Source organism: Harpia harpyja, chromosome 6 (assembly GCF_026419915.1).
Source record: "Harpia harpyja isolate bHarHar1 chromosome 6, bHarHar1 primary haplotype, whole genome shotgun sequence".
Classification (NCBI taxonomy): Eukaryota; Metazoa; Chordata; class Aves; order Accipitriformes; family Accipitridae; genus Harpia; species Harpia harpyja.
The window spans coordinates 10190751-10218640 of NC_068945.1; the positions used below are offsets into that span (position 1 = coordinate 10190751).

Genomic DNA, 27890 nt, shown 5'->3' on the forward strand with positions numbered 1-27890 from the left:
TCCACCCTCTCGGCGCTCGGCTCCCTCGGCAGCTCCAGCCCCAGCCCTCCCCGTCCCCCGCCATTTCAGACCGGGACGGAAAGGGACGCGGAGCGACCGCCGCGGCGGGGCGGGCAAGGGAGGCGCCGGCGTGCTCCCGCGGCCCGCTGCAGCGCCAGGCAGGTACCCGCCTAGCCCTTAGCCCTAGCCCGTTGAACCGGGACGAGCCGCCGCGCCTGCTTGCTTTCTTCCTCCCTTTCCCTTCGAGGTGGGGCAGGGGGAAGCGCTGCGGCTTCCCGGAGCCGGGCACCCCCCTCCCCCGTCCCCCTTCTTCCTCCCGGCGTCGCCCAGCGGAGGGGCAAGAAACGCCGGCAGCCGGGCGGGGGCAGCCTCCCGGCGACTGTCCCGCTGCCGCCCGCGGGGCTGCGCCCTGCCCCGCTTCCCCTCCGCCGGCATCCTCCGGAGCAGCCCTCGCCTGCCCCTCCGCCGTCCTTCCCCGCGGCGCGGGCGGTGGCTCGGCGGCCGCGGGAGGGGGCGGCGGGACAGGTGGCCAACGCCCTCCGGGAGCCGGCACCCGGCGGCTTATGCCGAGGCAACCCCCCACCCCTCCCCTTTTCCTCATAGATTTATTTTATTTTATTTTATTTTTTTCCCCTCCTCCCAAATCTTTAACCCCCCCCCCCCCGTGCGCGGGGCCGAGGGGCCGGGCCGGAAAGTTTTCGGCGGCCCGGCCGCGTCGCTGGCTCCTGGCTGAGGGGAGCCGGGGCGGGACGGGCAGCCGTACCCCGAGCCCCGGGGACGGTGAAGGTGGGGGGATCCCGCCGCCGGCCCCGCGGCGGAGCTCGGGGCGGTCGCGCCGGGCTCGCCCGGGAAAAAAAATAATTGCGGCGGTGAAGCCGTCAGGTGAAGCTGTGCTCGCACCGGCGCCTGTCCCGCCACAATCGTTTGCAGGAGCGGGGGGGGTCCCGGGTTTGTGGCCCAGCCTGAGGGGCGCTCGGTTTGGCCCGGCTTTCGTAAAAAACCAGGAGGTCTCCCAGAGTCGCTGGGGCTTTGGGGGAAGGCGGTGGAGAACGATATCTGTGCCCTGCAAGAAATACTCTTTGACCTTTTTCAGAATTTAGTGTATCCTTGGGTTTTTTTCTCTCTGGAATCGGTGCCTTTCAGCTTAGTGCCCACGCTGTGTTTCCTGTGTATGACTTTGAGAAATAGCATTCCCTCACAGCTTTTTGTCTTGTCTTTCAGGGAGGGAGTTGCTTTCCGGTAATAGCAAAGGAACGTGATATTGAATGAAAACGCACCAACAGCATCCTCATTAGTCGGAGCCTGACTCTCTCTGCTTAATGTTGGTTTCTTTGTCATCAGGTCTGCTAAAAAATGACAGAATATAAACTTGTTGTCGTTGGAGCTGGTGGTGTAGGCAAGAGCGCCTTGACAATACAGCTAATTCAGAATCACTTTGTGGATGAATATGACCCTACAATAGAGGTAAACAACTTCATCTTATACTTTTTGTGAAGAGAGATTATCAGTAATAATGGTAGTTGTTTACTTTTGGACAGTTACCACAAAAACATAGAACAAGGCTTTATAATAAAAAGAGCTCAAACATATAATGGTCCGCACTGGGCCAGCATTGGAGAGGAAATAGCTGCACTTCTCGATCTGGCCATGGAACATCATCTGCAGTAAAGAATTAACAATTTTTATCAATTAAAGTATGGTGTTAATTGCCATGTCTTGTTGGACAGTTTGGATGCATGTGTTTAGGATCTTGGGTGACAAAGTATTTGCCGAATTCACTTGAAAGTGGTTGGCAAAACTTTTCATGGCTTTGCATGCAACCTCTTAAATGTGATTTTCCTTTTTGATATCAGGAAGGAAAATTTGTTCTGAAATGCATGCATCAAGCTTTCTCAGCTCCTATCATTAGGATCTGTTTCACACGGTGAGAAATGTGTCCTGGAATGTTATGGTGAATGAAGCAAAATTTGGAGCCTGTTTTTTTGTTTGTTTGGTTTTTTTTTTTTTTTAACACACCAGTGCATGTTTCTGTATCTAGAAAAAAATGTTTTAAGATAGCTACTGTAGTGGATTCTTTGAAATACATGGCACAGTTCCTCAAAATCTGAAATTGTATTTAAGCTTTAAAAGCTGTGATATTTTAAAGGCTTTTAATGAGCAGGCAAGCTCTGCCTTTTAAATATAAGAAAAATACTAGTGTTGTCTGAAATCTCCTGTGGATCGTTGGATTTAATAACCTCAGACCATATAAAGGGAGAAATGACACTATAATTTACCCAAGATTTTTATGTTCCCAGCACTGAAGCTCTGTAGCTTATGACTTCATTTATATGTTTATACAATGAGGCACTTGCTTCCAAGCTCACTTGAAGGAATCACAAGGTTTTAAATCTAGGCTTAAAATGGTGGCTCGGAAAATGGCTATGTAGTCATTTTCAGGTAGACATAAGCAAAAGGAGCCGGTGCCCTGAGGTGGTAGGAAGCTGTCTTATTTTAGCGAAGTACAGGCCTGAGTTAATGTGCCCCAAATAGAAATGTGTTGGCTTGAGTTTGAGTTTACCTTAACCTGTCTGTGTGTTGTCTTGTTTCTCTGTTGCATGGCCAAGTAACCTGTTGTGTGCTTGTAGAAGATTTTGCGAATAGACCTATGGAGAAAGGAAGAGTGACTTGCACTAGGAGAGCAGCTCTTTCAATTACTAAGATGTGAAATTTTAAGACAACAACCCAAAACACACTTAAACAGAAAACACACAAAACTCATTGAGAGGAACAAGCAAAATGGGATTTTACTTTTTCCTGCAAAAGGAACTTTGGAGGATGTTGGTCTTTGTAATACTTGTTCATAATAATCTGGGTTTCTCTTGGGTTAGAGGCATGTTTATGCATTACAAAAAAGTATTGTGGAGGTTCTGTGTTAGAAGTTGTCATATAAAGCCAGAACTGCGTAAACAATTTAGGAACACAAAAAATTAAATGCCAGTATTCCTGAATCACTTGAGGGATTTTGCTAATCAACAGGCTGAGTATTTTGAGGAATACTACATACATTTAAATGTAAAATAATAAAATGAAAATACAGTTCCTTATAGAAAGAACCTGAAATCCCAGAACTGTGGCTTTTATTTGGTTGTGTGCAGGATGACTGTAACACTGTGGTGTGGTCCAGAATCAGTATGTTGTTGTGAAAGAAAGAAACCTTTAACCCAATGGGTTTTACCAGCATCCACAACTTGTCGCATGCAACAGTATTAATCTTCTGCAACTTCTACAAGTTCTTGTCTGAGTACTAGTTACGATTTTTTGTCTTGTAAATTCCTTGAGGATGGAGACTGTATCTTCCTGCTCCTGGTAAATCACCTTGTGTGCGCTCACAGTGCTATAATCATGTAGGTAAGCTTGTAGGGAAGAAAGAATTCAGTTATAATAAGAGTGGTCTGTGATTTGGAGTGGCAAGCAGGTTGCAGAGAATGGGCTTGTGATTGGGTTTAAGTGCTTCAGTCCTTGCCTGGGCAGAATCCCATTCAGTTGAGAAGGGTTGCTTGATTGTGCTTCCTGTATAGATGCAGTTGTGGTGGTAGGGGCTGGTGAAAGAACAATAGCTGTAGAGTGTTTTTTATGCAGTGTGAGGAAATAAGGCAAAAGTTGCTTTGACTAGTAAATAATAACAGTTAAGACGGCTCAGTAGTGTCACTACTATTGTTTCTCACTTACTGCTGTTTCTTTCATCGCCACGCGGCTGTTGACAAAATACTCATTTTCCCTCACAGATACATAATCAAGCTAAATATTTTGGGGTGGACAGAGAAGGGAGTTTAGTGTTTGTTATCTGTAGCGGATTCCATAAAGACACAGTTATTGAATAATTTAAATCCTTCCTGTGATTAACAAAACGAAACTCAACACTTTTAAAATTCTCATGTTGTAAAGACAACGCAGTTGAAGAGAGGAAAAAAAATATACTAGTTACTTAATCACAGATGCATTTACAATGTTAATGTTTTTGCTGTTTTCAGTGGAATAGAATTAATGATTCAACAAATAACTTGTTTGGAAAATGTGAAGTTGCATGGCCTGCTTGAGTATTTTATTTACTTGTATCTGAGCATAGCAGATGATGGGGGGGAGGGGGAGGTTTAAAATGAATGTATGTTTGGGTGGCTACTGTTATTCAAATATATGTGCTTTATATGTGTTTCACAGTTTCATATCTTATTTGAAGTAGATGTCCGAGCACAGATTTATAGCCAAGCGATTTTAAGTGGGTTTTTCTTAACTGTATGTACACTAACACTAACCCTTGTAAATCTGGCCTAATACACAGACCAGTTGGACTAGTGCCCTCTACCGGTCGAGGTTTGTTAAATATTTGTGCTCTCTTGTGTGATAATACAACTTCTAAATGTTTTATTTTATTTTTATTTTTTCTACAGCTTCAGCATGTTTAGTGCTAAATATATGTCATCTTTTCAATGTCCTAAAGAAAGAACAGCTTTCCTAGTTGCCTGTCAGAGGCTTTTCAATTGGATTAGCAAAATCCCTTGGCTGATTTACGAATACTGATATTTAAGTCTGTGTTCTTAAATGACCTATGCACCTGTGAAACTTCCACCAATATTTAGTAATAGCTTAGTCTTAGTAGCTGTGATATTTTAACATTAAATCACTGGTATAATGGATTTTTACAAAATAATAGTTACTTGCTTAGATGGGATTTATTAAGCAGTGGGGTTTTTTTAGATAAATTCCATATGTAGCATATAGCTGAGATTTCCTATCACATTTTCTAATCGGTGCTTGTGAACAGATGGAATTATTACTCCTTTAGCATAATTCATGGTGATTTTTATGGCTTGTGAAAGGCCAATAAAAGCAGGCTAAATGATTAATGAAATTAAAAATTTTTTTATAGAGATATGCTGAGTCTGTATTCTGGGGAAAATTGCAAATTCATACTTGGAGTCGGGTACTACTTCAAAATTAACTTTTAGTTTGCATTTTGTTTTTACTTAATAGCTGTGTACTGGATGTTTCTTCATTGTTCCTCCATTGCATTCATTACTGCAAATCTTCCAATGTGCAGTAAAGCTACTGGATTTTTATAAGTTATGAAATTTATAGATTAGAAGGTTGGGGTTTTTTGTTATTGAAGGGGAGTCTGGCCATTTGGGTTCTGCAATTGCATTTTGAAGTAGAAGTGCCACAAGTAGTACAGTGGCATAACTTTTTGTTACATCCTACTTTTATATTTTGTAGGACTTGATAATTTTTACTGTATGGTAACACTTAAATAAACAAATTTTATCTTTGGTATGTTTACGCTGGTATTCACCATGATGGGGGTGGGGGTCCCAGTAGCCTGAGTTTTTAATGTGGTGCTTCAGTTTGCTTTCCTACAGTGACAAATGTGATTTCAGGTTTGATGTTTTGCAGGGGAAAAAGAAAAAGGCAAAAAAGCAAAGTGCTTATTATTTCAGTAGCTTGGAAGGAAATCATAAGCTTGAATTTTCTCCCACGTCTTTCTTTTTCTTCTGCCTCAAATCACCTTTCTAGTTAGTGACAAAATTTTCTCTCCAGAAGTGGGCAAAACAACTATCATCTCAGTGTTCCTTCTTTTTGTACCTGTGCTGTGCTTTATGCTGGTGCATCTTTGCTGCTACTGCTAACATGGTAGGCATGCTAAAGCCAGCAGTTCTTAAAAGTGATTTTCTTTTCTCTTAAAAATGACTTTTCTTTGATGAAAATTACTTAAAGCTTTTGTTTAGAGCTCAGTTGAGGGGAATTTCTTTTCCTTTGAAGTGCTGAGATGTAAAGGAATAATACAGGCTTTTCAAGAACTGTTTTTCATATTTTTAAACTAGCAGTCAAATTGCAAGAAGAGAAAATGAAAGCTTTGTAGATATGCCTAGTATAATGATAGAAGTTCTACCAGTACTTCACTGTGAACGGTGCTAAAGGTATTATAGGACATGAGGGGTGTGCTAATGAATTTAAGTGAATTAGAATAAAGATGTGTCCTTTGGGGGAGGGAGGGGAGTTGGTGTGGTGGTTTTTTTTTTTTTTTTTTTTCCTTTAAGCAATGAGATGGACTATTAACCTTATTTTAAAACATGTTGGAGCTTGTGTATTTGTCTCGGCTCTATCAATATTTAAACAGTATTGAAACATAAAGCATAAACAGCATAAAGTAAGTTACTTCTTACTTGAACACTGAATTTGCACTTCTGTGAAATAAATATTTTGAAAATCATATTGGAGGTAAACTTTTATCTTTAAGGTAACAGTCAATATTGTTTTACCTGATACTGTTAAATGTCATCCAGGCTCAAGATAAATGTGAGATTACAGAGTTTGTTTAGTTTAAGATATTGATTCTATACCATTATCTCCTGCTTGTTTTTTAGCGTGAGCAACAAGAAAGAAGAGAGCCTTTTGTAAAAATACAAGTAGATGGAAAGTGCACAGGAGTAGGTATACAGTGCCTTAAAATGGGTACAAAGGAAGGAAGGTCATTCTGAATTCATCTTGAAGTTGGCTAGAATTGCAGCTTTAATTCTTTTGATTCCCTTCCCAGTAGCTTAGGTGCACTTCTGTATAGTGTTAAAAAGAACAATAGCAATATTGTGTTAATCTCTAGCTAAGGGATCTGAAAGGTAATACCAAGATTTTGTGCTTATACCTTTTATTTGTTACAAGTACTGTTTACTGAGAATAATTCATGGCACTGCTCAAAGACCTATTTTAAAAGCTTATTGACGTGGTTTTATTTCAAATATATAGATGTTTATAGAAGTTATTGGGAAAGTAATGCTTATGTTATTATCGCTAAAACTATGTACTCATAGAAGCCTAGCACCAAAAAGAGCTGTAAATAGACATGAATATCTAGTTGCTTGAGACTTTGTACAGATTTTAGCTACTTGAATCAGTGACCTGAAAACTTTGATAGCATTGAAATTGTTTGTTCCAACATCTCTGTGAACCAACCCGTCAGGGCTTTTATATGAGTCTGTTGGTCTGTCTTGGCTAAAAAGCTTGATCTTCAAATATATTAACACAACTTCGATAACTTAATAACAAATACCATTATAGGTACCTGCTTAGGCATACAAAACAGATTTCCTGTCCCAAACACTGAAAGCTTTTTATACTTAATTTCATTTTCAGTGGCATAGATTTTTGGAGTTGTCTCACTTGTGTACTCTTTCTATTTTATTATTTTGTACATTGTTGTGGCACAACGCTTTCGTAAACATCCATAGAATGAAGGTCAAATTTTACTTTAAAAAAAAAAAAGGTAAATTGAGTAAGCTTAAACAAAGTCAAACCTTTTAAAATCAGGATTACAAGCTTCTTCAGTTCTTCTTTTAACTGAGACAAAGGGGAGATGCTTTTGATCTGAATACAATTTGTACTTTTTGTCCTTTTGTGCAAAATAAGAAATAAGAACACTGCCCTTTTTGTGTGTGTGTGTGCGTGCACACGTGTACTGTTACTCACTGAAGATTCAGAATACAGATAAGAACATGTTCTTTCAGTGCTCTTTCCAATTCTGGATTACTGTATACATGTAAATACGGAACACTATTTTCCTACTGTCATTTGTCCATCTGTAAAGTTGGATTTTTAACTGTTTTCAGTCATGCTCGATTAATTGTAAACAACTTCAATATCTCCTGAGTTATAGGTGTTTGAAACCTTACTTGTTTGTGTTTAACCAAGGTTTATGTTTTTTTCTTTTCTTAGGATTCCTACAGGAAGCAAGTAGTAATTGATGGAGAAACCTGTCTCTTGGATATTCTTGATACAGCAGGTCAAGAAGAATACAGTGCAATGAGGGACCAATATATGAGAACAGGGGAAGGCTTCCTGTGTGTATTTGCTATAAACAATACAAAGTCTTTTGAAGATATTCACCATTATAGGTGTGTATATTGAAAGATAATTGACTAACTCTTCTATTAGGTGGATAGGTTGCTTGCTCTTCCACTAAATAATAGAATGATCTCTTATGAAATAGCATCTAAGGGGAAATTTGCAAGTTAGCAATGTTGCAACTTATTTGTGCATTTGTAGGTCTGAAAATCTGCTGCCTCGTTCACAAGTTAGAATATCTGAAAGCGCTTCTCATATAAACCAATGTGACTTAGTATTTTTGCCTCTTCGTAGTGAAGACTTACCTAAAGGTAAACTTTGCCCATTCCATAGATAAAATTGTGTGCTAAGAGGGAAAAAACTTACGCAATTGAAATTGTACAGACAATAATGTCAGTTGTTAGCTTTTGTTCTGGGGGTGGAGGGGAAATACCTGCGGAATGTTACTAGAAGAGTAACATGTGTAAGCCCTGGCACCTAAGAGTGGCAGACAAGCACAAAATCAGAGTTCCAGGATGACTGCTAAAAAACCTGTTAGTAGTTTCTTCATAGTCTCTTTCCTTTTTTAATACTTAGTTAAAAATTTCAACTCATGCTTTCTTTGTCAGCTACATTAATGTAGAAGTAGAAGCAGTCTCTGGTGATTACCATACCAGATAATTTATAACTTAGTAGCTTACTATTATACTGAATTCTCTTTAGGTATTCTGTTAGAAGGCAATGCAGATCCCACCAAAGATCACTGAGTTTAGCAGCATCAGTTTAAGATTAGTCCCAAACACATAACGTTAAGCTATTCGTAGTTAGGCATTTATAATGCTGTCAGATCTATGTTGCTGTATGGTGGAGGAGTGTTTTGCTATCAGTATTACCCACAAACCCAACATCTACTCATAAGCTGAAGTTGCACATTTTTGTTATGAATAGAAGTTACAGTTCCTTATTTAAGGTGGGATACCATGGCAGTTCAAGGTAATCAAAGTCATCAGGTGCAACTGCCCTGATCACAGTTTCACTTTCTCCTGCATGCCAGCAAGTCAGCTTGTTTGATTGTGTAGCGTGCTAATGTGGGTAGCTAAGCAGGTAGATGCCTACTTACAGAAATAGTTTACTGCTGGCTTATCTCCCTGGGGAGCTGTGGGATCAGGGGAGTACTGTTGCAAATGAGAGGGGCAAAATTGCTGCTGCATACTAACTCAGGGAGAGATCAATATTGAGAACGTGGGTGCTTTCTTTCAGGACTGTTTCTTTTTTATATTTGAATTGAGATAGCCAGCCTTTGTATAAATTTCATTACATATAAAATGTTCTAATTGAATGTATTGGTACTGGTGACTTAAAAAAAACCCAAACAGGTAAGAGTTAGCACAGCAGGGATGACAAATGAAAAAAACCAACATATCTATTGCTCTCAGAAAAACCATAAACTCCTCTTCATTATCTAACCAGATTATTTACAAATGGGTTTCCTCTGGTTGTAGAGGAAGAAGGGAAGAGGGTAGGATAGATGTTGATGTAAGGGGAAGAAGGAGCATAGAGGTTTTTATGTGGAATTTTTGTTTTTAAAGAGAGAGTTGCAGATTTGCATAAGAAGGCCTTCCCAGTTTATTTCAAAGAATGTTGGGAGTTGAATGCTGGAGTTTCTACTGTGCATTCACACACCTGTGAATGACCTTGCAGACTGAAGCTGAAGGCTTATAAATAACTGAAAACATTGACTAAATTAAGGAACATACGGCTAGATTATTTGGGAAGGCAAAAGTAATGAAATGAATGATTGTTATCTGAGATTCTTGACAAGTACATCTAACTAGTATTTCAAAATGCTTTCTAACTATTGTTTGAAAAGACTCCCTTACCAAATTTCTCCTTGTAGAGAACCAGACCAGGGGTCTTCAAATTTTAACCCTGCCGGTCTAAATGCAGAGTTTGTAATGCTGTATTTAATTAAAAACAAACAAACAAACAAAGTCCCCCAAAACCAAACCAAAATTGAGACAACAGGCATAGCGCTTTTACCTTAGCAAATGAATTGAGTATTAGGAGTGCTGAGTATGAGAGAGAAGTAGTAAGATTTATACCAGAGCCTCCTAGGCTTGTTCTGGCATTAGCTGTTTAAAAAAAAAAAAAAAAAAAAAAAAAAAAGTGTCATGATGTCAAAATCTATAGTAGTTTGCAAAATGTCAACTTTTTTTTTTTAAATAAGATGATAAACTTGATGGTGACAGGATTAGTCACTCTATTTTTTGGTGGCTTCTAGTAGTGTTATGTGCAGTAAATTAACCTAAAGTATGATGTTGGAATATGTTAATTGAATTTTTTAAATTGTTTTAAAATCTACCATATAGACTATTAATATTAATACCTGTTAAATACAATCTCTCCTTTTTTTTCCTTTTTAGGGAACAGATAAAGAGAGTTAAAGACTCTGAAGATGTCCCAATGGTGCTAGTAGGAAACAAATGTGATTTGCCTTCCAGAACAGTAGATACAAAACAAGCTCAGGATTTAGCAAGAAGTTATGGAATTCCTTTCATTGAAACATCAGCAAAGACAAGACAGGTAAAACTCGAAACTTACCAGATACAAATGCAGAACTCTCATCTGAATTATCATTTCAGGCATTGACAATTGCTTGGTCATATCAATAGATACTTTTCTCCAGAGTACAAATTCTTGTGGTGTCTCTTCCTTCTGCCAACTCACTGACAACTGGTAATTGTTTATTAATGAGTGATTTGCTTCAGTTGAGCAAACTCAAAGAATGAGACCTGGCCTGCCATTAACTCTCCACTGTCAGATGGTTGCAGCGTTCTTAATGTTGTGAAAGGTTTTAATAGAATTGAAGTGCTTTTTTTCCTCAGCAAGATGATTAAGTAGACAAACAGCTAATCAGTTTATTCTGTTTTAAGTCTTTTCATTAATAACAAAAGGAATTTTTCTTTGAGGCATTGATTCAATGTTAGTGGGATGTGCTTGATATACCTTTTTATAGCTAAGCGATTGACCGTAAGTATTTTTTGAAATTACTGGATTAATTGCTTGTGTAAACTGATACTCTTCTAAGACTTTAGAGCTCACTGTTGGTTTATCGTACCCCACTGGTATAGGTGAAAGAGGCAGCCATTAGGGTCCTTTCAGTGCTTCTCTCAGGGTTTGCTAGGACAAAGGTGAACATAGTGGTACATCTGTGCATTCAGGAGGAGATAAGCTATACAGATGTAGATGAAACTGGTTCTGTACTTCTGGAAGAAAGCATTCTTTTTGAAAAATGCTGATTTGTGTTTTTTCTTTTAAGAGTAAAGACTTAATATCAGTACAAATTAGATCAGGCCTGAATGGCCGAATAACTCATACTCTCTGCATAATCAGAAGTGTTATGTGGAAGTTATGAATCAGGAATTAGGTGTAGCAGAGGAGGCAAATAAGAGCAGAATACTGCATTTTGAGTAACTGCTCAATGTAACTGCTAAATAGATTCAGCTGCATCACTTGGCAGAATTTCCCCATAGGCAGTACCTAAGTTACTTTTGGATATAAGAAATGAGTATTTTATTAGTGCAAATTTGCTACACCCACCCAAGTTTGACAAGTTGAAACCTGGACTAATTAGTAAAACTTTACAGAGGAATTAAAGGAATGCTAACTTTTGGCAATAGAGAAAGTCTCTGTTGTGTAGTTCCATTTTTTTAATCCTACCTAACTTTAATGACTGAGAAAAAATTAGGCCACAAGAGTGTTGTGAAGAATGTGGCATGTAAGTGGACTTGAATAATTACAGGGTTCTTGTTTGGAAGGTCCTGTATTAGTGGCTGGCATTGAGATGTTAGGATAAAAGAGGAAGAACTCTGAAATTATATTTGAGGTTTGAAATAATGGAAGTTCTGTAGTAACATCTAGATTGTACTTTGTTCGGCCTGTTTTACAGAGTGTCAGGCTTTGTTGAGGAAATACTCCTTTTGCATAGCCACTTTTAATAAAAGTATGTGGGTACAATGGTATATTTTCAAAGATTGCTTCTCCCCACCCCACCTGCAGTTTACTCCTACAAGCAGCCCCATCATGCTTAGCCAATACAAAATCACATGCTCAAAAATCACCACTTCTGTTCAGTTTTATAATGTTTGTTTACACAAAGTAGTACCTGCTTTTTTTATGTCTCAGACTTTTAAGAGGTCTGCTGGAGGTTTGTACATGTTTCAGAGCACAATAGATCAGTCATATTTGACTGTCATTCTATAATTTGACTGCTTTTATCTGTGACTTTATATTTCTGGAGGTGCCAGCTGAAACGTTACAGAAGAGATCTGACTGTTGGCTTTTGTTTTTCAAAGCTGAGCTTTACGCCCTCTACAGATAAGGAGTCCCTAAAGTAGTCTCATGGATTTTAAAATAAAGATACCCAATAGACTCTTTGAGAATGTTGGCTTCTAAAAGTTGGAACCACTAGGTATGGCTGCTGGTTCTTTTGCAGTGCTGCTAGTAACACGTTGTGTTATGAAACTGCTTCATAAGATGCTGTGTTGTTAAAATATTTTTGAGAAGACGAAATGGAATTGGAGGAAGAACCTGATCTTTAATTATAGCAAGATCATCTAAGTATTTATGTATATATATGTGTAGACGTATGCATTTACATATTACAATTTTTCAGTCACATTGTCATATATAAAAAATACATACATACATATATATGCATACCTTCTTCCAAAGTAACTTTTTTAATTAGGGGATTCAAACAATTTTGCAAGCTGCATGTGGTCCATGGACTATTATTTTTATTGGGCAGAATTCGGTCCTTGGCTAAAAATAAATAAATAAATCTGGTCCTCTCTGGTTACATGCAGAACTACCAAGTATGAACAGATGTAGTTGGTGGTCTGGCAACTTCTGGAGTCTGTAGAAAGTCTGACACGAATATTTGGAAGTAGGAACCTTCTTTTCCTTTCCTGTATGCACCTCCCACCACAGGGAAACGTCAGCACTAATGCACTGTGGAAGGGGCCCTCGCCATCTTCTTGCTTTAGCCCTTCCCCTTGCCCCACTTCTGCTGGAGCTCAGAGAGAATCAGAAAGGTTTCTGGGGAAGGAAACGGGGGAGATGGAAATGGAAAGGAGTTGTCCATGTAGTCTGTTTTGCCAAGACACTTTTTTTAAATGATGGCATTGTATGCTCGTGCAGAATGATGTCTCAGTTCCAACTAAGTCAGTTTTTAAGATTTTTCAAAAATTCATAGACAAGGTCAAAAATAGGAAAGTGAAATGAAGTGCAGAAATAAGTTGTTCTAAAAGTTAGTGTATTTGTTTTTATTTGGTTCTGACTGCAATAAAGATTAACTTACTGCAAAAAGGTCGTGTTCTAAGCCAAATCCCTGTGTGAATTTTCATACAAATCATTGAGTTCATCAGTGAAATGTTTGCTTAGTGGACCCTGCAACTTGAGTATAAGGCTATAGATTATTAATTTTTTTTTAATTGGATCACTGACTGAAATTAATATAATGCAATTTATGAAAAATAGCGATTGTCCTATTTCTAAATGTAAATGCGTCAATACTGGTGGTTTTGTAAGGCATGTTGCATCACTTATACTCATCCTTTCACAATCCTTATGCAGAAGGGTATGAATTTCTTGGGTTTATTTTGATAGCTGTTTTTGCTTTTCTCTGTTTGACATAAGCTTTACATTCAAATTCTTCTCTGTCCACATGAGCGTATAGCTCCCGATAATATCAATAGTATCAATGAGAGATGAGAGGCAAACTTGATTTATCCCCACCAAGGCTGCATCCTGTATTCTTTACTGGGCTTCCATTTGCCTGTGAGTTACACAAGGAAAAGCTGTAAGGCTGTAGCCCAAATGTGGTTTAACTGTAGGATTTTGTTTTCCTTGGAACATTTCAACTGTCTTGCTAGTATTGAATTCAGAGGAAAAGCAGATAGATGGGCATTATTGTAAGCATAGTAAAGGATTCTCCAAAGCGTTAGGTCTCGTTGTTGAGAATATATACTTAAACACACTTTTGAAGTGTGTAATGAAGAAGTTGACTTAAATCACAAGGATGCTGTTAAAAAGGCATTATAGTTATTTCAGCTGTCTGATGTACAATAGGTTAGGCCCCAGACTTGTGACAAAAAGAAGTTGAGAACCTGTGCCTGGTCTGATGAAGTAATCGGTGCAGTATTTAAAAAACTTCATTCCTACATCTCAATTAAGATTTATGAATAACTGATAACTTAGTTTGCTTGAACCAACTTGCCATTTTTTTAGGGATTTGTCCTATCTGCTTAATGATACTGTATGTATTTCACTCCAAGCCATTTTTAATGTAGTTCATGTGTACAGGTTCCATTTTAAAACTTTCTTTTCAATTAGTTACAACTTTGTCAGACTTCACAATGTGGGTTGAGTTTTTTTCATGTTGCTTGTTTGTTGTAAGGGAAAATTTTTCCAAAAAAGCTTAGTCCTTCCCAAGAACAAGGCCCCAAGGAAAAAAAAAAGTTTTGATGATGTTGAAACACATTCTGGCATCCCGCTTGTGTGCTAAATGACTCCAGGATGCTGAGGAAACAGGTTTCTTATTTACCTAACATAAATAGGCGCAGCAAAAAAAGGTTACATGTGCACAATGGGTGAAATTCAGGTAGGACGGACAGCTATAATTCTGGCACTTCTTAACTTTGGAGTGATTACCTTTGTAATTTTAATCATGATTTTATGCAGTATTTAGTGTGAATTTACTGATGTATATCTGGTATTTAACCCTCATAAGATAATAACATGATTAGCTTAACACACCCTCCCTCCCCAAACCAGTGGAGGTTCTGCATGTGTCTGACTTATAGTAACTGTTTCCAAACAGTCCTTTGAAGTATTATGTCTGTTTTAGAGACAGACAAAAAATTGGTCCTAACCTATAAGCTAAATATTACATGAGCTAGTAGATTTTTGCAGGTTTGTGTATTCTCTAGTATTGGCTAAGCTGACTTTACCACTACAAAGTTTTATGTTGGGAGTGCTTCTATGCAAGTCAGTAGCATTCTTTTTGCTCATGTCCTCATGAATAATGTTGATTTTATTTGTCTAACAGTTGGTTTTAGGAGACCAACTCTTGACAAAGTGTATAAAGGTGGACGCAGAACACTTTTGAGATGTCAAGGCTAACTTTCATTACTTTAAGTGCTATTTACAGAAGCAGAACATGTGAAAATTCCTGTTTGTACTTTGGTCTGTATTTGAAATAGTCTTTCTTTGCACATAGTCATATTTTAAATTGAATGTTTGGCTGTCTCCTAGGAGTCAAAAGCATCTTGAAAACATTGCCTCAAGGTCACGGGTTCTTTGGGCTGTTTAGATTTTGAAGGTTTTAATGTCTGCCAAAGGATATTTTTGCTTCCAGTTCTGACAGCTAAAAGAACTGGTTAATCATATTTTAGATGTATGGTCCATGCTCATTTAAGGAAAAAATACTGAAGAATCTTAAAAGAAATTGGTATTAAAATGACTTCTTAAGTTTATAAGACTGGCACCTGGCTCTTTAAAATGTCACCTTGTGCTAATGAAATTAGCAAATGCGTCTCTGTACAGATTTTCTTTCAGAATAATTTCTTGCAGCAGGATTCATAAGACTGTTCTTGGTGGTGGCAGTAGTAGCAATTTCTTTTCTCACTCTGTCTGTTTCTCTCCCTCTCTCTGCATTGCTAAAGCAAATTACAGCTCACATTGGTGATGGGAAAGTTGGCAATAAATGTTGACTGAAGAATTGCTATCTAATTATTCATGTGAAAGCTCCATAATCAAATTACATATTTCTACTGCAAAACAGTAGATTTGCAAAAATGTTGATTCTTGTACAGCCTGTGCTTTGGCACATAGCAGCTGATCAATGTTTACTGTTTCCTCTTCAGGAATAAACTTCCATTCCTTCCAGGAAAACATGAAAGTATGAGCTTTACTTGTTTTTTTGCTGTTTTTTAATGGCTTCCTTTACATTTTGCAAACTCTCAGACCTAGAATGTAAGACTTCACACCTCGTCAATACTTCACTACATTCTAACAGGACACATTGTATATACCAGAGAAATACAATCCAATAAATAAATAAATCTAATTAAATTAATCTTTAAATTCAAGTGGCTGTAGTTCAGAAGGGCCCTCAGATAAGCAGCAGCGTGTTAAGAATGAGTCTTAAATGTGATAACCTGTGGCACAGTTCATGCAAAATGACCCAGTAACTGTGGCAGTAAATGTCAGCTATTTTTGTTATTAGGTGCATAATATGAAGATAAGTTGGAGACATAATTTACGGAAAATGCCAAATGCAAGCCCAGATTGTGTGTTTGGGTAGTAATAAAGTTTTGAGGCTTAAATGGTTGTACTGTTTTCCATGATCATCAGTCTGTTCTGTTTTTATTTTCAAATAATGTGTTTGTATTAAATTAACAACCTTGGATCTGACTGAAGAGACAAGTAATGAGATTGACAGTAAGGCAGAGGAGAGATTTGCTCTCCCTTTAAAAGCTGCAGCTAAACATTTTGTATCTTGTTATGACAAGAACATCCTTACAGATCTACCTGAATTTTTAAGTTTATGCACAGATATAATCAGTTTAAAATAACAGGTATCATAATTTAAAGCTGGTGCTGTACTTCTTTCTCTTGTATTTACTTAAAGGTATCTTCAGTTCTCATACTTTTTCTTTTTTTAAATGCTTATTGTATCATCATCTCCAAGTAGCCTAAACTTAGAACTGCAGAAAGGTAGGGTGTGAAACCAGAGAATCTGGTGTAGCTCTGTGTCATCCTTGGAATACTTGAAGAGCTCTCATCAACCAGAGAAAAATCTGAGCAGCAGAACTTCACGGGCTGTTTGCACTTAGTGGTTATTATGGGACCTTTGCCCAGAGTCTAGCCCAGAGAGAACAGATTAGGTGTGCCTTGTATGTTGATGTGAACCAAGCTCTTAAACATGATAGTAATGAACTTATTGCTTTTTCTGCATGGAAGAATAACTTCTGTAATTACAATAATCACTTTTGAAAGTTACTCTGAAATATAATATACTTAGGGTGCTTCTTAAAAGCACTTTGCCATGACCCAAATATCGCTTTTCCTAAATCTAATAGCGTAGCGTTTGCTCTGTGAAGTCAGTAGCTTTAAAGACAATATTGCCCAAAATTCAGTATTCTTGGAAGATTTTATTTCTTTGTAACCTCTTAGGAAATTACCTGTTTAGACTTTTTCTATACTTTTGTTAGTTTGTTCCACAGATTTTTGCAAAGAAAGTACACCTTCATAAAGAACAGAACATAAACGAGCTTACTTTTCTTTGCCTGCCCAAACAGTAACAGGTTCTCACTTTGGCTAAGAAGTGAAAATAGGTGGTTAACTGCGTGTTTGTAAGTACCCCCCAGTTACCAATCTAATAAGGTTTTGTGCCTGCTAAGTACATCCATGCCCACAAAAATGTGTGAGAAGATTCGGTACCATAAGCGGTATTATTTTCAGCATGGTATGCAGTGGAAGAAAATCTTTCCTATGCTTTTTTGTCTGAGTGTTACCTTGCACAGGAAAAAAGGAGGGCTTGAAGCGTAGATATTCACAATAATTGGTAATCAATAAATTCTTTGAGTGTGTCTTTTTTTGCTTGCATTAAAAACTATTCATCAAGCAGCAAATGTGCAAGCCTGGCATTTTAAATATATGAATGGAGATCCGTATACTTCTCTCAAGTAAAGCTCATAATTTCAGTAGTTTTGTTGTGGCTTTTTCCCCTGCCATGGGTGTCCCAATATGTCACGATTGTCAATGAAGCAGTTTTTAAGGAGTTGTGTTTTACAATGCAGAGAGTGGAGGATGCTTTTTATACATTGGTGCGAGAGATTCGACAGTACAGAGTGAAAAAAATCAGCAAAGAAGAAAAGACTCCAGGGTGCGTGAAAATTAAAAAATGCCTTGTAATGTAACAGGGTAAGTTTTGTAATGTAACAGGGTAAGTTTTGTAATGTAACAGGGTAAGTTTTACAAATCACTTGCCAAATAAAAATGATTGATAGTGTCTTGCAAATCAGATATTTTATGGTTAATTGATGACATAATTTAAGATATAAAGCCAATCAGATTTCAGTATAGTAATCCTGAATAATATTCCTAGCAAACACCCAAGTACTATGAATTTGCTTTGTTTCATGGGTTTTTGATAAATAGATTAACAAGAAGTCTTTACTGCATATCAACTTCACCTGTGAAATGGAGACCTAGTTTTGAGTGTGAAGAAGTTAAGAGGAAAAAGTTTTACTACAGATATATTGCAGATACTGTTGAAGTGAATATTGATTGAATCTTTAGGTTGATGAACTGAGGGGAGAGGACAATAATATTTATAGTCCTTCTCAGATGCAGAAACAGGAGGTTCCTAATCCAGCAAAGCAGTATTTGGCTAGCAGCTGGTGTACAGAATTTCTTAATTCTCAGGCCCTTCCTTACGCCATGCCATTTTTCCCTTGTTTTCCCCAAGCTTAAAAAATCTACCATTTCTAGAAATACTTTAGTTTTGTTTTTTGCTATCTATAGTGCAATGAGCAATCCAGATATGGACCAAATGGTAAGGTTTCACTTTTTTTGAGAGCCTTTACAAGGGGTGGGGGGTGTGAGGGAAGCAACAGTGAAGTAAAACTGGAGGGGGGGGGATGGACCAAAACCAACAATAATAAAAAAAGCACACTGAAAACCCAATACCCAAATTCTCACAAAATCGTTTATCTGTAACTACACTGTAAGAAAAAATGGGAGGAGAGGGAAGAAGAAACTGTGATATGGAAGAAGTACTAGTCTAAATCACTTCCAGTGCTTTTTGAGCAAACCATCAGAATAGCTCCTTGCATATATTACCATCCACTAATTCTTTACCTCTTACTGCACCAGTGCAGAGCGTGGGTTGCTACTCCTTATATAATTGTCTAACAGGAGGATGACCTGGAGTTTCCCATTGTGTAAAAGAAAAACTGTTCACTTTTCAAGGTATATTTTCACACTCCAGAACATCTTGCAGAGAGGTAGTGGAATTTGACTTGTATCTTAAAGAGACTGTCACAACTGTAGGAATAGTCCCTTCAGTAAGGGAATTTTATTCCTCTTTCTGGGGGAGGGAAGAGAAATTTTGTTTCATATCAGTTTTTATTAGATCTGCTCAGGCTTATTATATTCTCAGCTTTTAAGTGGTGGATGACTGCTCTGAGAATTCTTTAGATGTTTCCTTAAAAAAGATACACTTTGTGATACTGTTTGTATCAAAGGTTTCCTTTGCGGGAAACTGGAAAGGCTCCCCAGTCTTGCATCCAAATATCAATAGAATTGATGCCATCAAAATACCTTGTTTTATTCTTTCCTAGTTATCAAAAAACCCCAACTAACAGCAGCTTGGCAAATAGAGAGCAATATGAATTAAATTGCTTAAGCCTGCTTCCTGTAGCCTTCTGAAAACCAACTTTGCCGTTTCTTGCTGTCTTACTAATGTAGCCACACCTCAAAGTAGAATTTCTTTTAGTATACCAGGACTTTAAAGATCCTGAATTCTGTCTGCTTTTCCTTTCTGTGGAATTCCTTGAGAGAAGAACAGGATGGTGGGAGTTGTGGCTTTCTTTTTTTTTTCCAGTGGAAGCATCTTTTCAGAATTTAAGATTCTTGATAGCTCAGCGAACCTATGCTTTCTTTCTACGAGCTTCCTACTTTCTTTCTGCCTATGTCCAAGAGAAGTATGTTTTTGGGGTTTTGTGCATGCTGTTTATTTTTTTTTTCCCAGGTGGGGAAAATCTCATGTCAACAATGGATACTGTTGGGGTTTTGTTTTCTTTTCCCCATACCCTATTTAGAAAATAGTCTTGGATATAAGACTCTAGAACTTCAAGAGCTTGCTCAGGGCAGGAAACATTCATCTTTATACTCAAGTGAATTTTACGTAGTACTGACAGTCATTTCAGCAACTTTGTATTTAGGAGGTTAAGCTGGAGAAAGCATATTCCAAAATTATGTGGTACAGCTGTAATTCAGTAGTGATTCTAGTGGAATAAGAAATCTCACATTGAAAACAGTCTGGCTTGTTCAGTAAGAAGGTAGGTATTACTTCAGTCTGATGCATAGTAGATGACTAAGGACAGCAGCACCTAATGACGTGAGTCTTTCAGCTGGGATTTTAGACTTAAAAAATACTCATTATAACACAGTTTGCTGTGTTACTGATACACAGTATTTACTTTCCTTTTTTGTCTGTGGATAATCAAATTTGATGGTTCAGAGTGTTGTTATGCTACCTCTTGGAATATTCAGTTTATCTTCTTGCTGCTTATGGGATGCCTTCTTAGTTAGATTAATCTTGTACAAAGTAACTGAAATCTTTGACTACCCTGATTACCATTAACTGCTGATGCTTTCCAAGATGGTCATTCCTGTTACACAGTAAAGCAGAAAATACATAATATCTTTTGCTCCCTTTGTAATTTCCAACTACCAAGAAGAAATTTCTAAAACTCCGTGTAAAATCTTCAAAAGATCTCTTTCAAGAAAGCATTAAAGTTTTTACATAAAAAGCATACTATAACAAAAGGTTTCTCTAGGGCATAAATTAGACATCTAGATAATGTAATTCAGATTGAGCTGGATTAACAGTAAAAAGTTTGAATTACAAAAGTTCTAGATTTGAATTAAAGAATTTCTAGATGCCTGATTAAAACTGTAATTTAATGATTTTTCCATAGTACTACAGAGGTGTACAAATAGTTTCTCTTACTCATGACTGATACATGTGTGTATGTATATATGTATTACATATTAAAAAAAATATGAAAAAGACTCTTTTCTACAACTTAAAACTTGCTTAAGGGTCTATTTTGGGGGCTGGGCTATGAAGGAATTCCAAATTTCTTATGAATTTAGGGTTTCTTATTGATAGGCAGGTTAGTTGCCAAGTCTCATGCGTGCTTGTAACCAAGCAACCACATATCTAGACTTCTATATGGTCATGGGACCATGTGGTGCTCCAAAGAAAAGTTGCAGCCAGGAGCAGGCTGTTTCTGTGGGAACAGTTCTGATTTTTCTGTTCTCTTTGCCTTTCGTAGTTGCCCTTTGGAAAAACAAGTGCCAGGAGCAAGCTCCATCAATGCACCTTTATTGAGGCAGTGTGGTATAGTTCTGAACATGCACAGTGAATTTTGAGTTTCTAATCCTGAGCCTGGATTTAAAGCACTCATTCAGTACATCTTACGCTTTCCAAAAAGCTTGTACATAATAACTCCATTGTTAGAGAGAGGAAGGTCAGCTGCATGCAGTCCCTTCTTACTGAAAGAAGTAACTAGAAAGGTTGATCACCTTTGATCTTACAGTACTGATGCCTTTAGGGACGTTCTGTAAACAGCATATCCATCACATTTAAAATTTAATCCACAGACTGAAAAGTGAAAGACCTCAGTTTATCTTGAGTTCTCCTATTCTAATTCACAAACATTCTAAACATAGTTTTGTATGTCATGTTATATTCATTACCTGAATTTAAGAGGAACTGTGGCAGGACCAAACTACTAAATACATAATAAATAATTTTAAAGGCTTTATCTACAGTGGTGTTAATGCAAGGACAAAAGGTAAGTCAATTCCCTAGTATTTTGCAACATGCGCTGTATTTAAAAGATCATCATCACCTTACTAGGTAGAATAAAAGATTTCAGCCTAAATTGTGAAGTCATGTGTGTAAAGGCCCATAATAGTGTCTGGATATTACTTTGTAGAAGTTATTTTCTCTGTATTTATTTTTAGACCAGTTTAATGAGGGAGGGTTGCTTGTTTGAAAGCTTAAATTACAATTTTTGTTCAGCATGTCATGTTTGAAAACACCACTGAAAGCCAACGACTGTCCTCGTAATGAGTATTTTTCTAACACATTAATGATGAGTGTGAAATACTGAAAGGTAGTTTTGTAAGGAAATGTGAACAGTCTTGTAGAAGAATATTGTGCAGTGGTTTTCCTTACACCACTCTCGTGTTCTAGGAATGAAACTATTCTTCTGTCTGTTGTGATTGATTCTTAATACTGTCCTCCTAGCTGGCTGGTTGAGATGAGAACTGCAGTAGATACACTTTGAACCATCACCACTTCTAGATCATTTCCCTACACAAACATTGCTAAGTATTCACTTTATGCATTAATGCTGAAGTTATAAGCAAAATACACTAGCTCTCTGTAAAATAATACCAAGCATTTCTAAATCTCAAAAGATTAAAGGGGGACATGACCTTTTCCAGAACTAAGGCTACTCTTCATTAGGCATGCTACATCAATTTTATATTGATTGAGAATATTTTAATATGTAGAGTAAGGTATTTGCAAGTGTATTTTGTATATTACAAAACCTTGCAAAAGCGTGTTATTAGTATTGGGAGATAGGCTGCCAAGGGCTTTGATGGAACATCAGTTATTTGTAAATGTTTTATGAACTTGACTGTGAACTTGAATTTTTAAATAAATTTAGATTATACTGGGAGCACTGCTTTATAAGTGAAGCTATTTAACACCTCACTCTTGGTTGGACTTTCCATCTTAAGTTTCATCATCACTTGGTGTTTGACTGAAACAGTAATGAATTAGGTGATTTTTTGGCTTTCTGTTGTGCTTTTTTCAGAGTTCACTTTCAGTTCTTTTACTGAAGTAGGCATACAGGGCTAAACAGAGACTGTTAAATTTTTATTGTCAGCTTGAAGGCAAACTCTGTAACTGACGAGGTAGGAAGCTGCCTGCCAGTTGTAGGGCTAAATTTCTAGACCTGGTTCTACAGTGATGCAGCTGGCTGCTGTGATACATTAACATTATACAACTGTTTCTGATCTATCTAAAAGATATATGAGTAAGGCAGTGAAGAATCAAGATCATTTTTTATCTTAATGATTTTATAACTGTCAGTACTCAAACTATTAAATGTAAAGGGTGACTGACAACATGGGTACTTGATTAGAATTTGGAGCAACCTGAAAGCTAGGCAATAAACTGTTTCATGTAAATAGGTTGTTACAAAGTATACTGTATAACACTGTACTTGATGATTCATATTGGGCTTTCAGATATGCTGGTCTTTTTTGACCAGAGTTAATTTTTGTCAGCTGTAATTACCACCCCCAAAAATAAACTACTTACTGTGAAGAAACATTAGCTTTTGTGTTTGTAGCTGAACTACTGGAGCCGTGGAGATTTTAAGTGACTGTGCATGCTACAGCAGCATGGATAATGTGTTCCACATGTCTTTATATAAGTTGAATAGCATGATTTATCAAATAATAATTTATCCCTGGAACATGGGATTGATTTGCATTATGTAAAGATTTATAAAACTGTGGTGTGATTACTATCAGTGTGCCTAAGAAATGACCTGAATATGTAGATTAATCATAAGTATGTCTTTGGTATTGAATTCTTGCTACAAATACTTGTATTTACTTTTTAAAGCTGCATATAGATTATTAAGGCATAAAAGAAGCTAGCTAATGTTTCACAACTTTATTCTGTGGTAATAATATACTTACAATCTAAACGTGTGGTGCCTATACTTTTCTAGTTTGAGGTGGGACAACATGTGCCCTCTTCGAGATGGGGAAGAGGGCTGTACACTAAATTACTTTCCTTACCACATTAATAATGGAGTTGGACCTAGGGGTATCTGTGGTCAGCCCCTGAGCAGTGTCACCTGCAGGCTGCTGTAAGGCCAGTTTGGGGAATAGCTGAGAAAGAAGGCAGGCAGGTGTTAGCTATTGCTGGCACCAAAACAGCTCCTTCAGGTGGTTGTTCCAGTGCTCTTCAGAACTCAGGAGAGGAACAGCCTGTAGCCAGAACTAATTGTTCAAACAATGGCAGCCCACTCCCCAAAGCTGCTCTCCTGCAGGCCTCTCTGCCCACGCACAGTAATGCGGTCAGACGTGTTCCTATTACATGACAGGAGACAACTATGGTTCCCCTTCCATCTGAATGTTTTCCCCAGTATGCCCCTTCCCAAGAAACAGGAATGCTCGAGAGGACTGTTACGCTGGCAATTCCTCCAACACATGGTCTACTCAAGGGGACATTATAAAAGCCTCAGAAAGGAGAAGACAGCGTAACCTCTCCTGGCAGGCAGCAAAACAGACTGCTGATTGAACACACTTCACCTGATCAGGTCAGATGAAAACAGGCTGTACCTAAGCAGGCATGTAAGTCTGTTAATGTGATCTTAATATGTGCATGTATGTATCTTTTCAGGGTGTTGATGATGCCTTTTATACATTAGTTCGAGAAATCAGAAAACACAAAGAGAAGATGAGCAAAGATGGTAAAAAGAAGAAAAAGAAGACAAAGACAAAGTGTATAATTATGTAAATACAATTTATCCTTATTCTTAAGAAGTACTTAAGTAATTTTTGTACATTACACTAAATTATTAGCATTTGTTTTAGCATTACTTTACTTTCTGCTTCATGATCCTGTTAGCTTTACCTGAATGCTTGTTTTAAATGACAGTGGAAACTTCATTCCTCTTAAAGTGCCAGTATTCTTTGACTGTTGGTTCTTGAACTAGCAATGCCTGTGAAAAAAAAAACAAAACCAACAAAAAAAACCCAAACAAAAAAAACTCGCACAAAAACCTGAGAACTGTCTTAGGACTCTTCAGTGCATGCACCGTTGCTAACTTCCTATTTTTCTTACTGATTGTGAACTTCTGTTCTGTGTGCAAACCAAACAATGAAATGATGCTCTACACATTCTAACATCCCCTTTAATTTTTTGGTTTTTAAATCTGGTTGGGACAACGGACTAGTTAGCAAAAGAGACTTTCATTTCAGCCTTTCTTTTATTTTAGACTGACTGCAATATAGAGAGACCAGAAGCCTTTATAGTCTTCCTGTAGATTTTGCTTCTAGGCATCTAGTCTTGTAGCATTTCAGATCAGCTTTAATGAATGTAAAGATAAAACTTTCACAAAAAAAATTTTCACTGCAATTTGTCACGGTCACTCCTTAAATACTCTATTTTTTCTATAAAAAAAAAAGAAAAATTAAAAAAAGACAACAATGCACATCTGGCAATGGAAAAAGTAAAAGTTCTAATTAGGTTGATTTGCTATTGTTAATGCGTTGTTTTAAGACTCACTAACTTTTTGTGTCTGAAGACCAAGGTGAAATCCTAGCTCTTCTGACCCCCAGTGGCAAATCTTTAAGTAGCTTTGTTCAGTAGGTACAGGATTTCACCCTTAGTGTATCTAGGAAATACTAGAAAGCCTTAACAGATAAGTAGATTCAAATTCTTAGGTTAATTCATAAATGGATCCAGAATTTGCCATAAGAATTAAATCAGAATGAATCCTAAATTATATAGCGAAGTAAAACCATTCTTTATTTCCCCAAGAGTGGCATTAAATATTTCCAGATGCCCATCTTGTGCATAATAGGGGAGGAATTTTAAATTCTAGTAATATCAAATGAGTGAATGAATGAGTTGAATTTAGCTGCTTCATGCAAATAATTTGGAAATCTACTATGCCATAAAAATGGTGTGGAATTTGCACAAACAGTCAACATAGAACATGGTTTCCAGAGTCAATGTTTGTGTGATGTTCGTGAAGTACTAGTTTTGTTGCACAGATTAAATTGTTGGTGAGTGGCATTCCGGTGTCTAGACTGTCACGAAGCTAGACCAAGATTTTAATGTTGTCTCTCTCTGTGATTAAGTTCTCTTATGATCCCCCCCCCCCCCTTTTTTTTTTCTGATTGGAGTTCAGAATTTTTGCAGAAGCTTTCATTTTTTGGTACTGCAGTAGTCTAGTTATTCTGCACTAAAGTAAGAGCCAGTAATTCCAGTGTTGCCAGTTCCTGTTGTCTTACTGTAAATGTTGCATTGTTTGATTGTTTCATTAGGGCCTGGGCTCCTGAAGGTACACTTCTTTCTAGTACCCAGCTCAGCTGCAGAGTAAAGTTGAAAATGTGACTCTGGTGTACCCCAAAAAATAAAACATAAGACATTGAAGTAGGATAGTTCAGGACACTGGAAAGTTTGGAACAGGGAATAGCAGCATTGCCCTAACCTAAGGTATACCTAAACAATTACGTGGAAATTTTACACAGTACGATTTTCATATACCTCTGACTTGGACCATTTATATGATGTCAAGGGTGCAACTGCATGAGAAAAGTATTCTTGTGCTTCTACGAAGAAAAACCCCGCAGTGACTCTCATAGGTGGAGAGCTGCAAAGCTGGCAGGGGATGTATACTATCTGGATTGCTGTGTGTTCTTTAATTTCAATGTGGCAGAGAGAAACAATGCCTTTTCCTGCCTATGCCCCCCATTCCTCACTCTCCACCAAAACCCAGACCCCTTCCCCTCCTTTCAGCTTTGATGTGAAATATACTTCAGATTATGAAATATTCTGAAAAATAGTAATAGGAGAACCTAACGTTATATTGTAAGGACCAATAAGGAATAAGAACAGATTCTTAATGTTGCAAAACATTTTACAGCTTCCAAGGTTAAAACATTTTGGGGACAGTTATTTGCACATTTTTGACACTCTTGATCATATATGAAGAGCGTAGCAGAAGAGGATAGTATACCTTGAGCAAATGGAAGTAATCTTAAGATTACTTTAAGATTTTTGGTAACTGAGTCACACTGCATGTAAAATTAGGGCTGGTCTAAAATTCTTATGTTAATTTAACTAAAAACCATTAGGAGAAATTTTAGCTGAAACATCTTAATCATCAAATATGGATTTATATAGCTCTAATATAAAGCTATATATAAAATAGTTGGGTTTCTTTTTTTTTTTTCTTTCAGTAAATGTGATCTGTAGCTACCAATCTAAATTAGTACAAAATCCATTTAGATTAACCCTTATTTACTTTTTTTGGAAAAAAAAAAAAGGAAGAAAAAAGAAAAAACACACATCCTTGCCACTGTTGTGCAGTTTTGTCTTAATATTTGTTGAGATTTGGTGAAGCATGTTGGATGCAGCTTGCACAAGTTGATCTCATTATTATTCTGTCTTTCCCTATTTGGAATGCTTTCAAAGAACATACCTGGATGCTATCTGTTCTGATAGCAACTACTAAATGAACATGTGAATCACTTACCACGTCAATATGTTAAATTGCCATGTGTCAGGGAGTAACGCCTTCTGATAGTAGCTTTATGTAACTCTGGTAAACAACTTTATCATTGGTTTTCTCAAAACTGAAATTTAATTATTTTGACCAGTCTCATTGCCCTAAAATTTTTGTTAACTTAAAAATAAATTTAACTGTATAGATTTTGTTACAGTAACAGGATGTCTGTAATGGGTAAATACTGACACGCAATCTTCTGCTCTTGTCTATACTACGAAGCAATACAATTATTACCTTCAAAGACCATCAAACTGTAAACAAATCATTGTGTCTCAAGTTTACATAAAGCTACATAGATGGTAAATCTTTCCTAACATTTCTTTATTCCACTGTCTTGTGTTTTCACGTTGAAAATACTTCTGCTTTTTCCTCTTGAGTGCCAACTTCTTACTAGAATGACTTCTTAATGTAATATGTTTACCTGGAATGTATTTTAACTATTTTTGTATAGTGTAAACTGAAACATGCACATTTTGTACATTGTGCTTTATTTGATGTGGAACATATGCAGTGTGATCCAGTTTTTCCATCATTTGGTTGCGTGACCTAGGAATGTTGGTCATACCAGACATTAAGTTAAAAAAAGAAAAAAAAAAAAAGACCACTGTTTGTTTTAAAATTTTTAATGTTTTTAGGAGTATGTGCTGTGAGGTGATCTGGAATTTGTCATTTTTTTGTCAAACTGTACTGCTCCTATTTATTGTAATGTAATAAAAAATAGTTATTGTGAGTTTCTGTCCCAGTTTCCTTTTCCTCTCCAAGAATTTCAGTGCCTCATCTCTGTAATGGAGTATCCCCTGAATTGCATGTGTGTCCTGATCACTGTTCTATCTCCAGTGTTATTTA

At 37.3% G+C, this 27890-nt stretch overlaps 1 protein-coding gene across 6 annotated transcripts; it reads left to right on the forward strand.

Moving 5' to 3' along the window:
• KRAS (KRAS proto-oncogene, GTPase) lies at positions 1-27774 on the forward strand. 6 transcript variants are annotated; one of them, XM_052788803.1, is made up of 7 exons: positions 1-162; positions 1222-1464; positions 7744-7922; positions 10275-10434; positions 17718-17833; position 17885; positions 24146-27774. In XM_052788803.1, exons 2-7 carry the CDS (start codon positions 1354-1356, stop codon positions 24260-24262), a joined length of 684 nt encoding a protein of 227 aa, XP_052644763.1. In that variant the 5' UTR covers positions 1-162; positions 1222-1353; the 3' UTR covers positions 24263-27774. The 6 variants fall into 6 exon arrangements, with proteins under 6 accessions (XP_052644763.1, XP_052644759.1, XP_052644761.1 ...); XM_052788799.1 differs by lacking the exon at position 17885 and having other exon boundaries at positions 3-162; positions 1222-1239; positions 1342-1464; positions 17718-17841; positions 24146-24251; XM_052788801.1 differs by lacking the exon at position 17885 and having other exon boundaries at positions 3-162; positions 1226-1239; positions 1342-1464; positions 17718-17841; positions 24146-24251.
• The last annotated feature ends 116 nt before the right edge of the window (positions 27775-27890 follow it).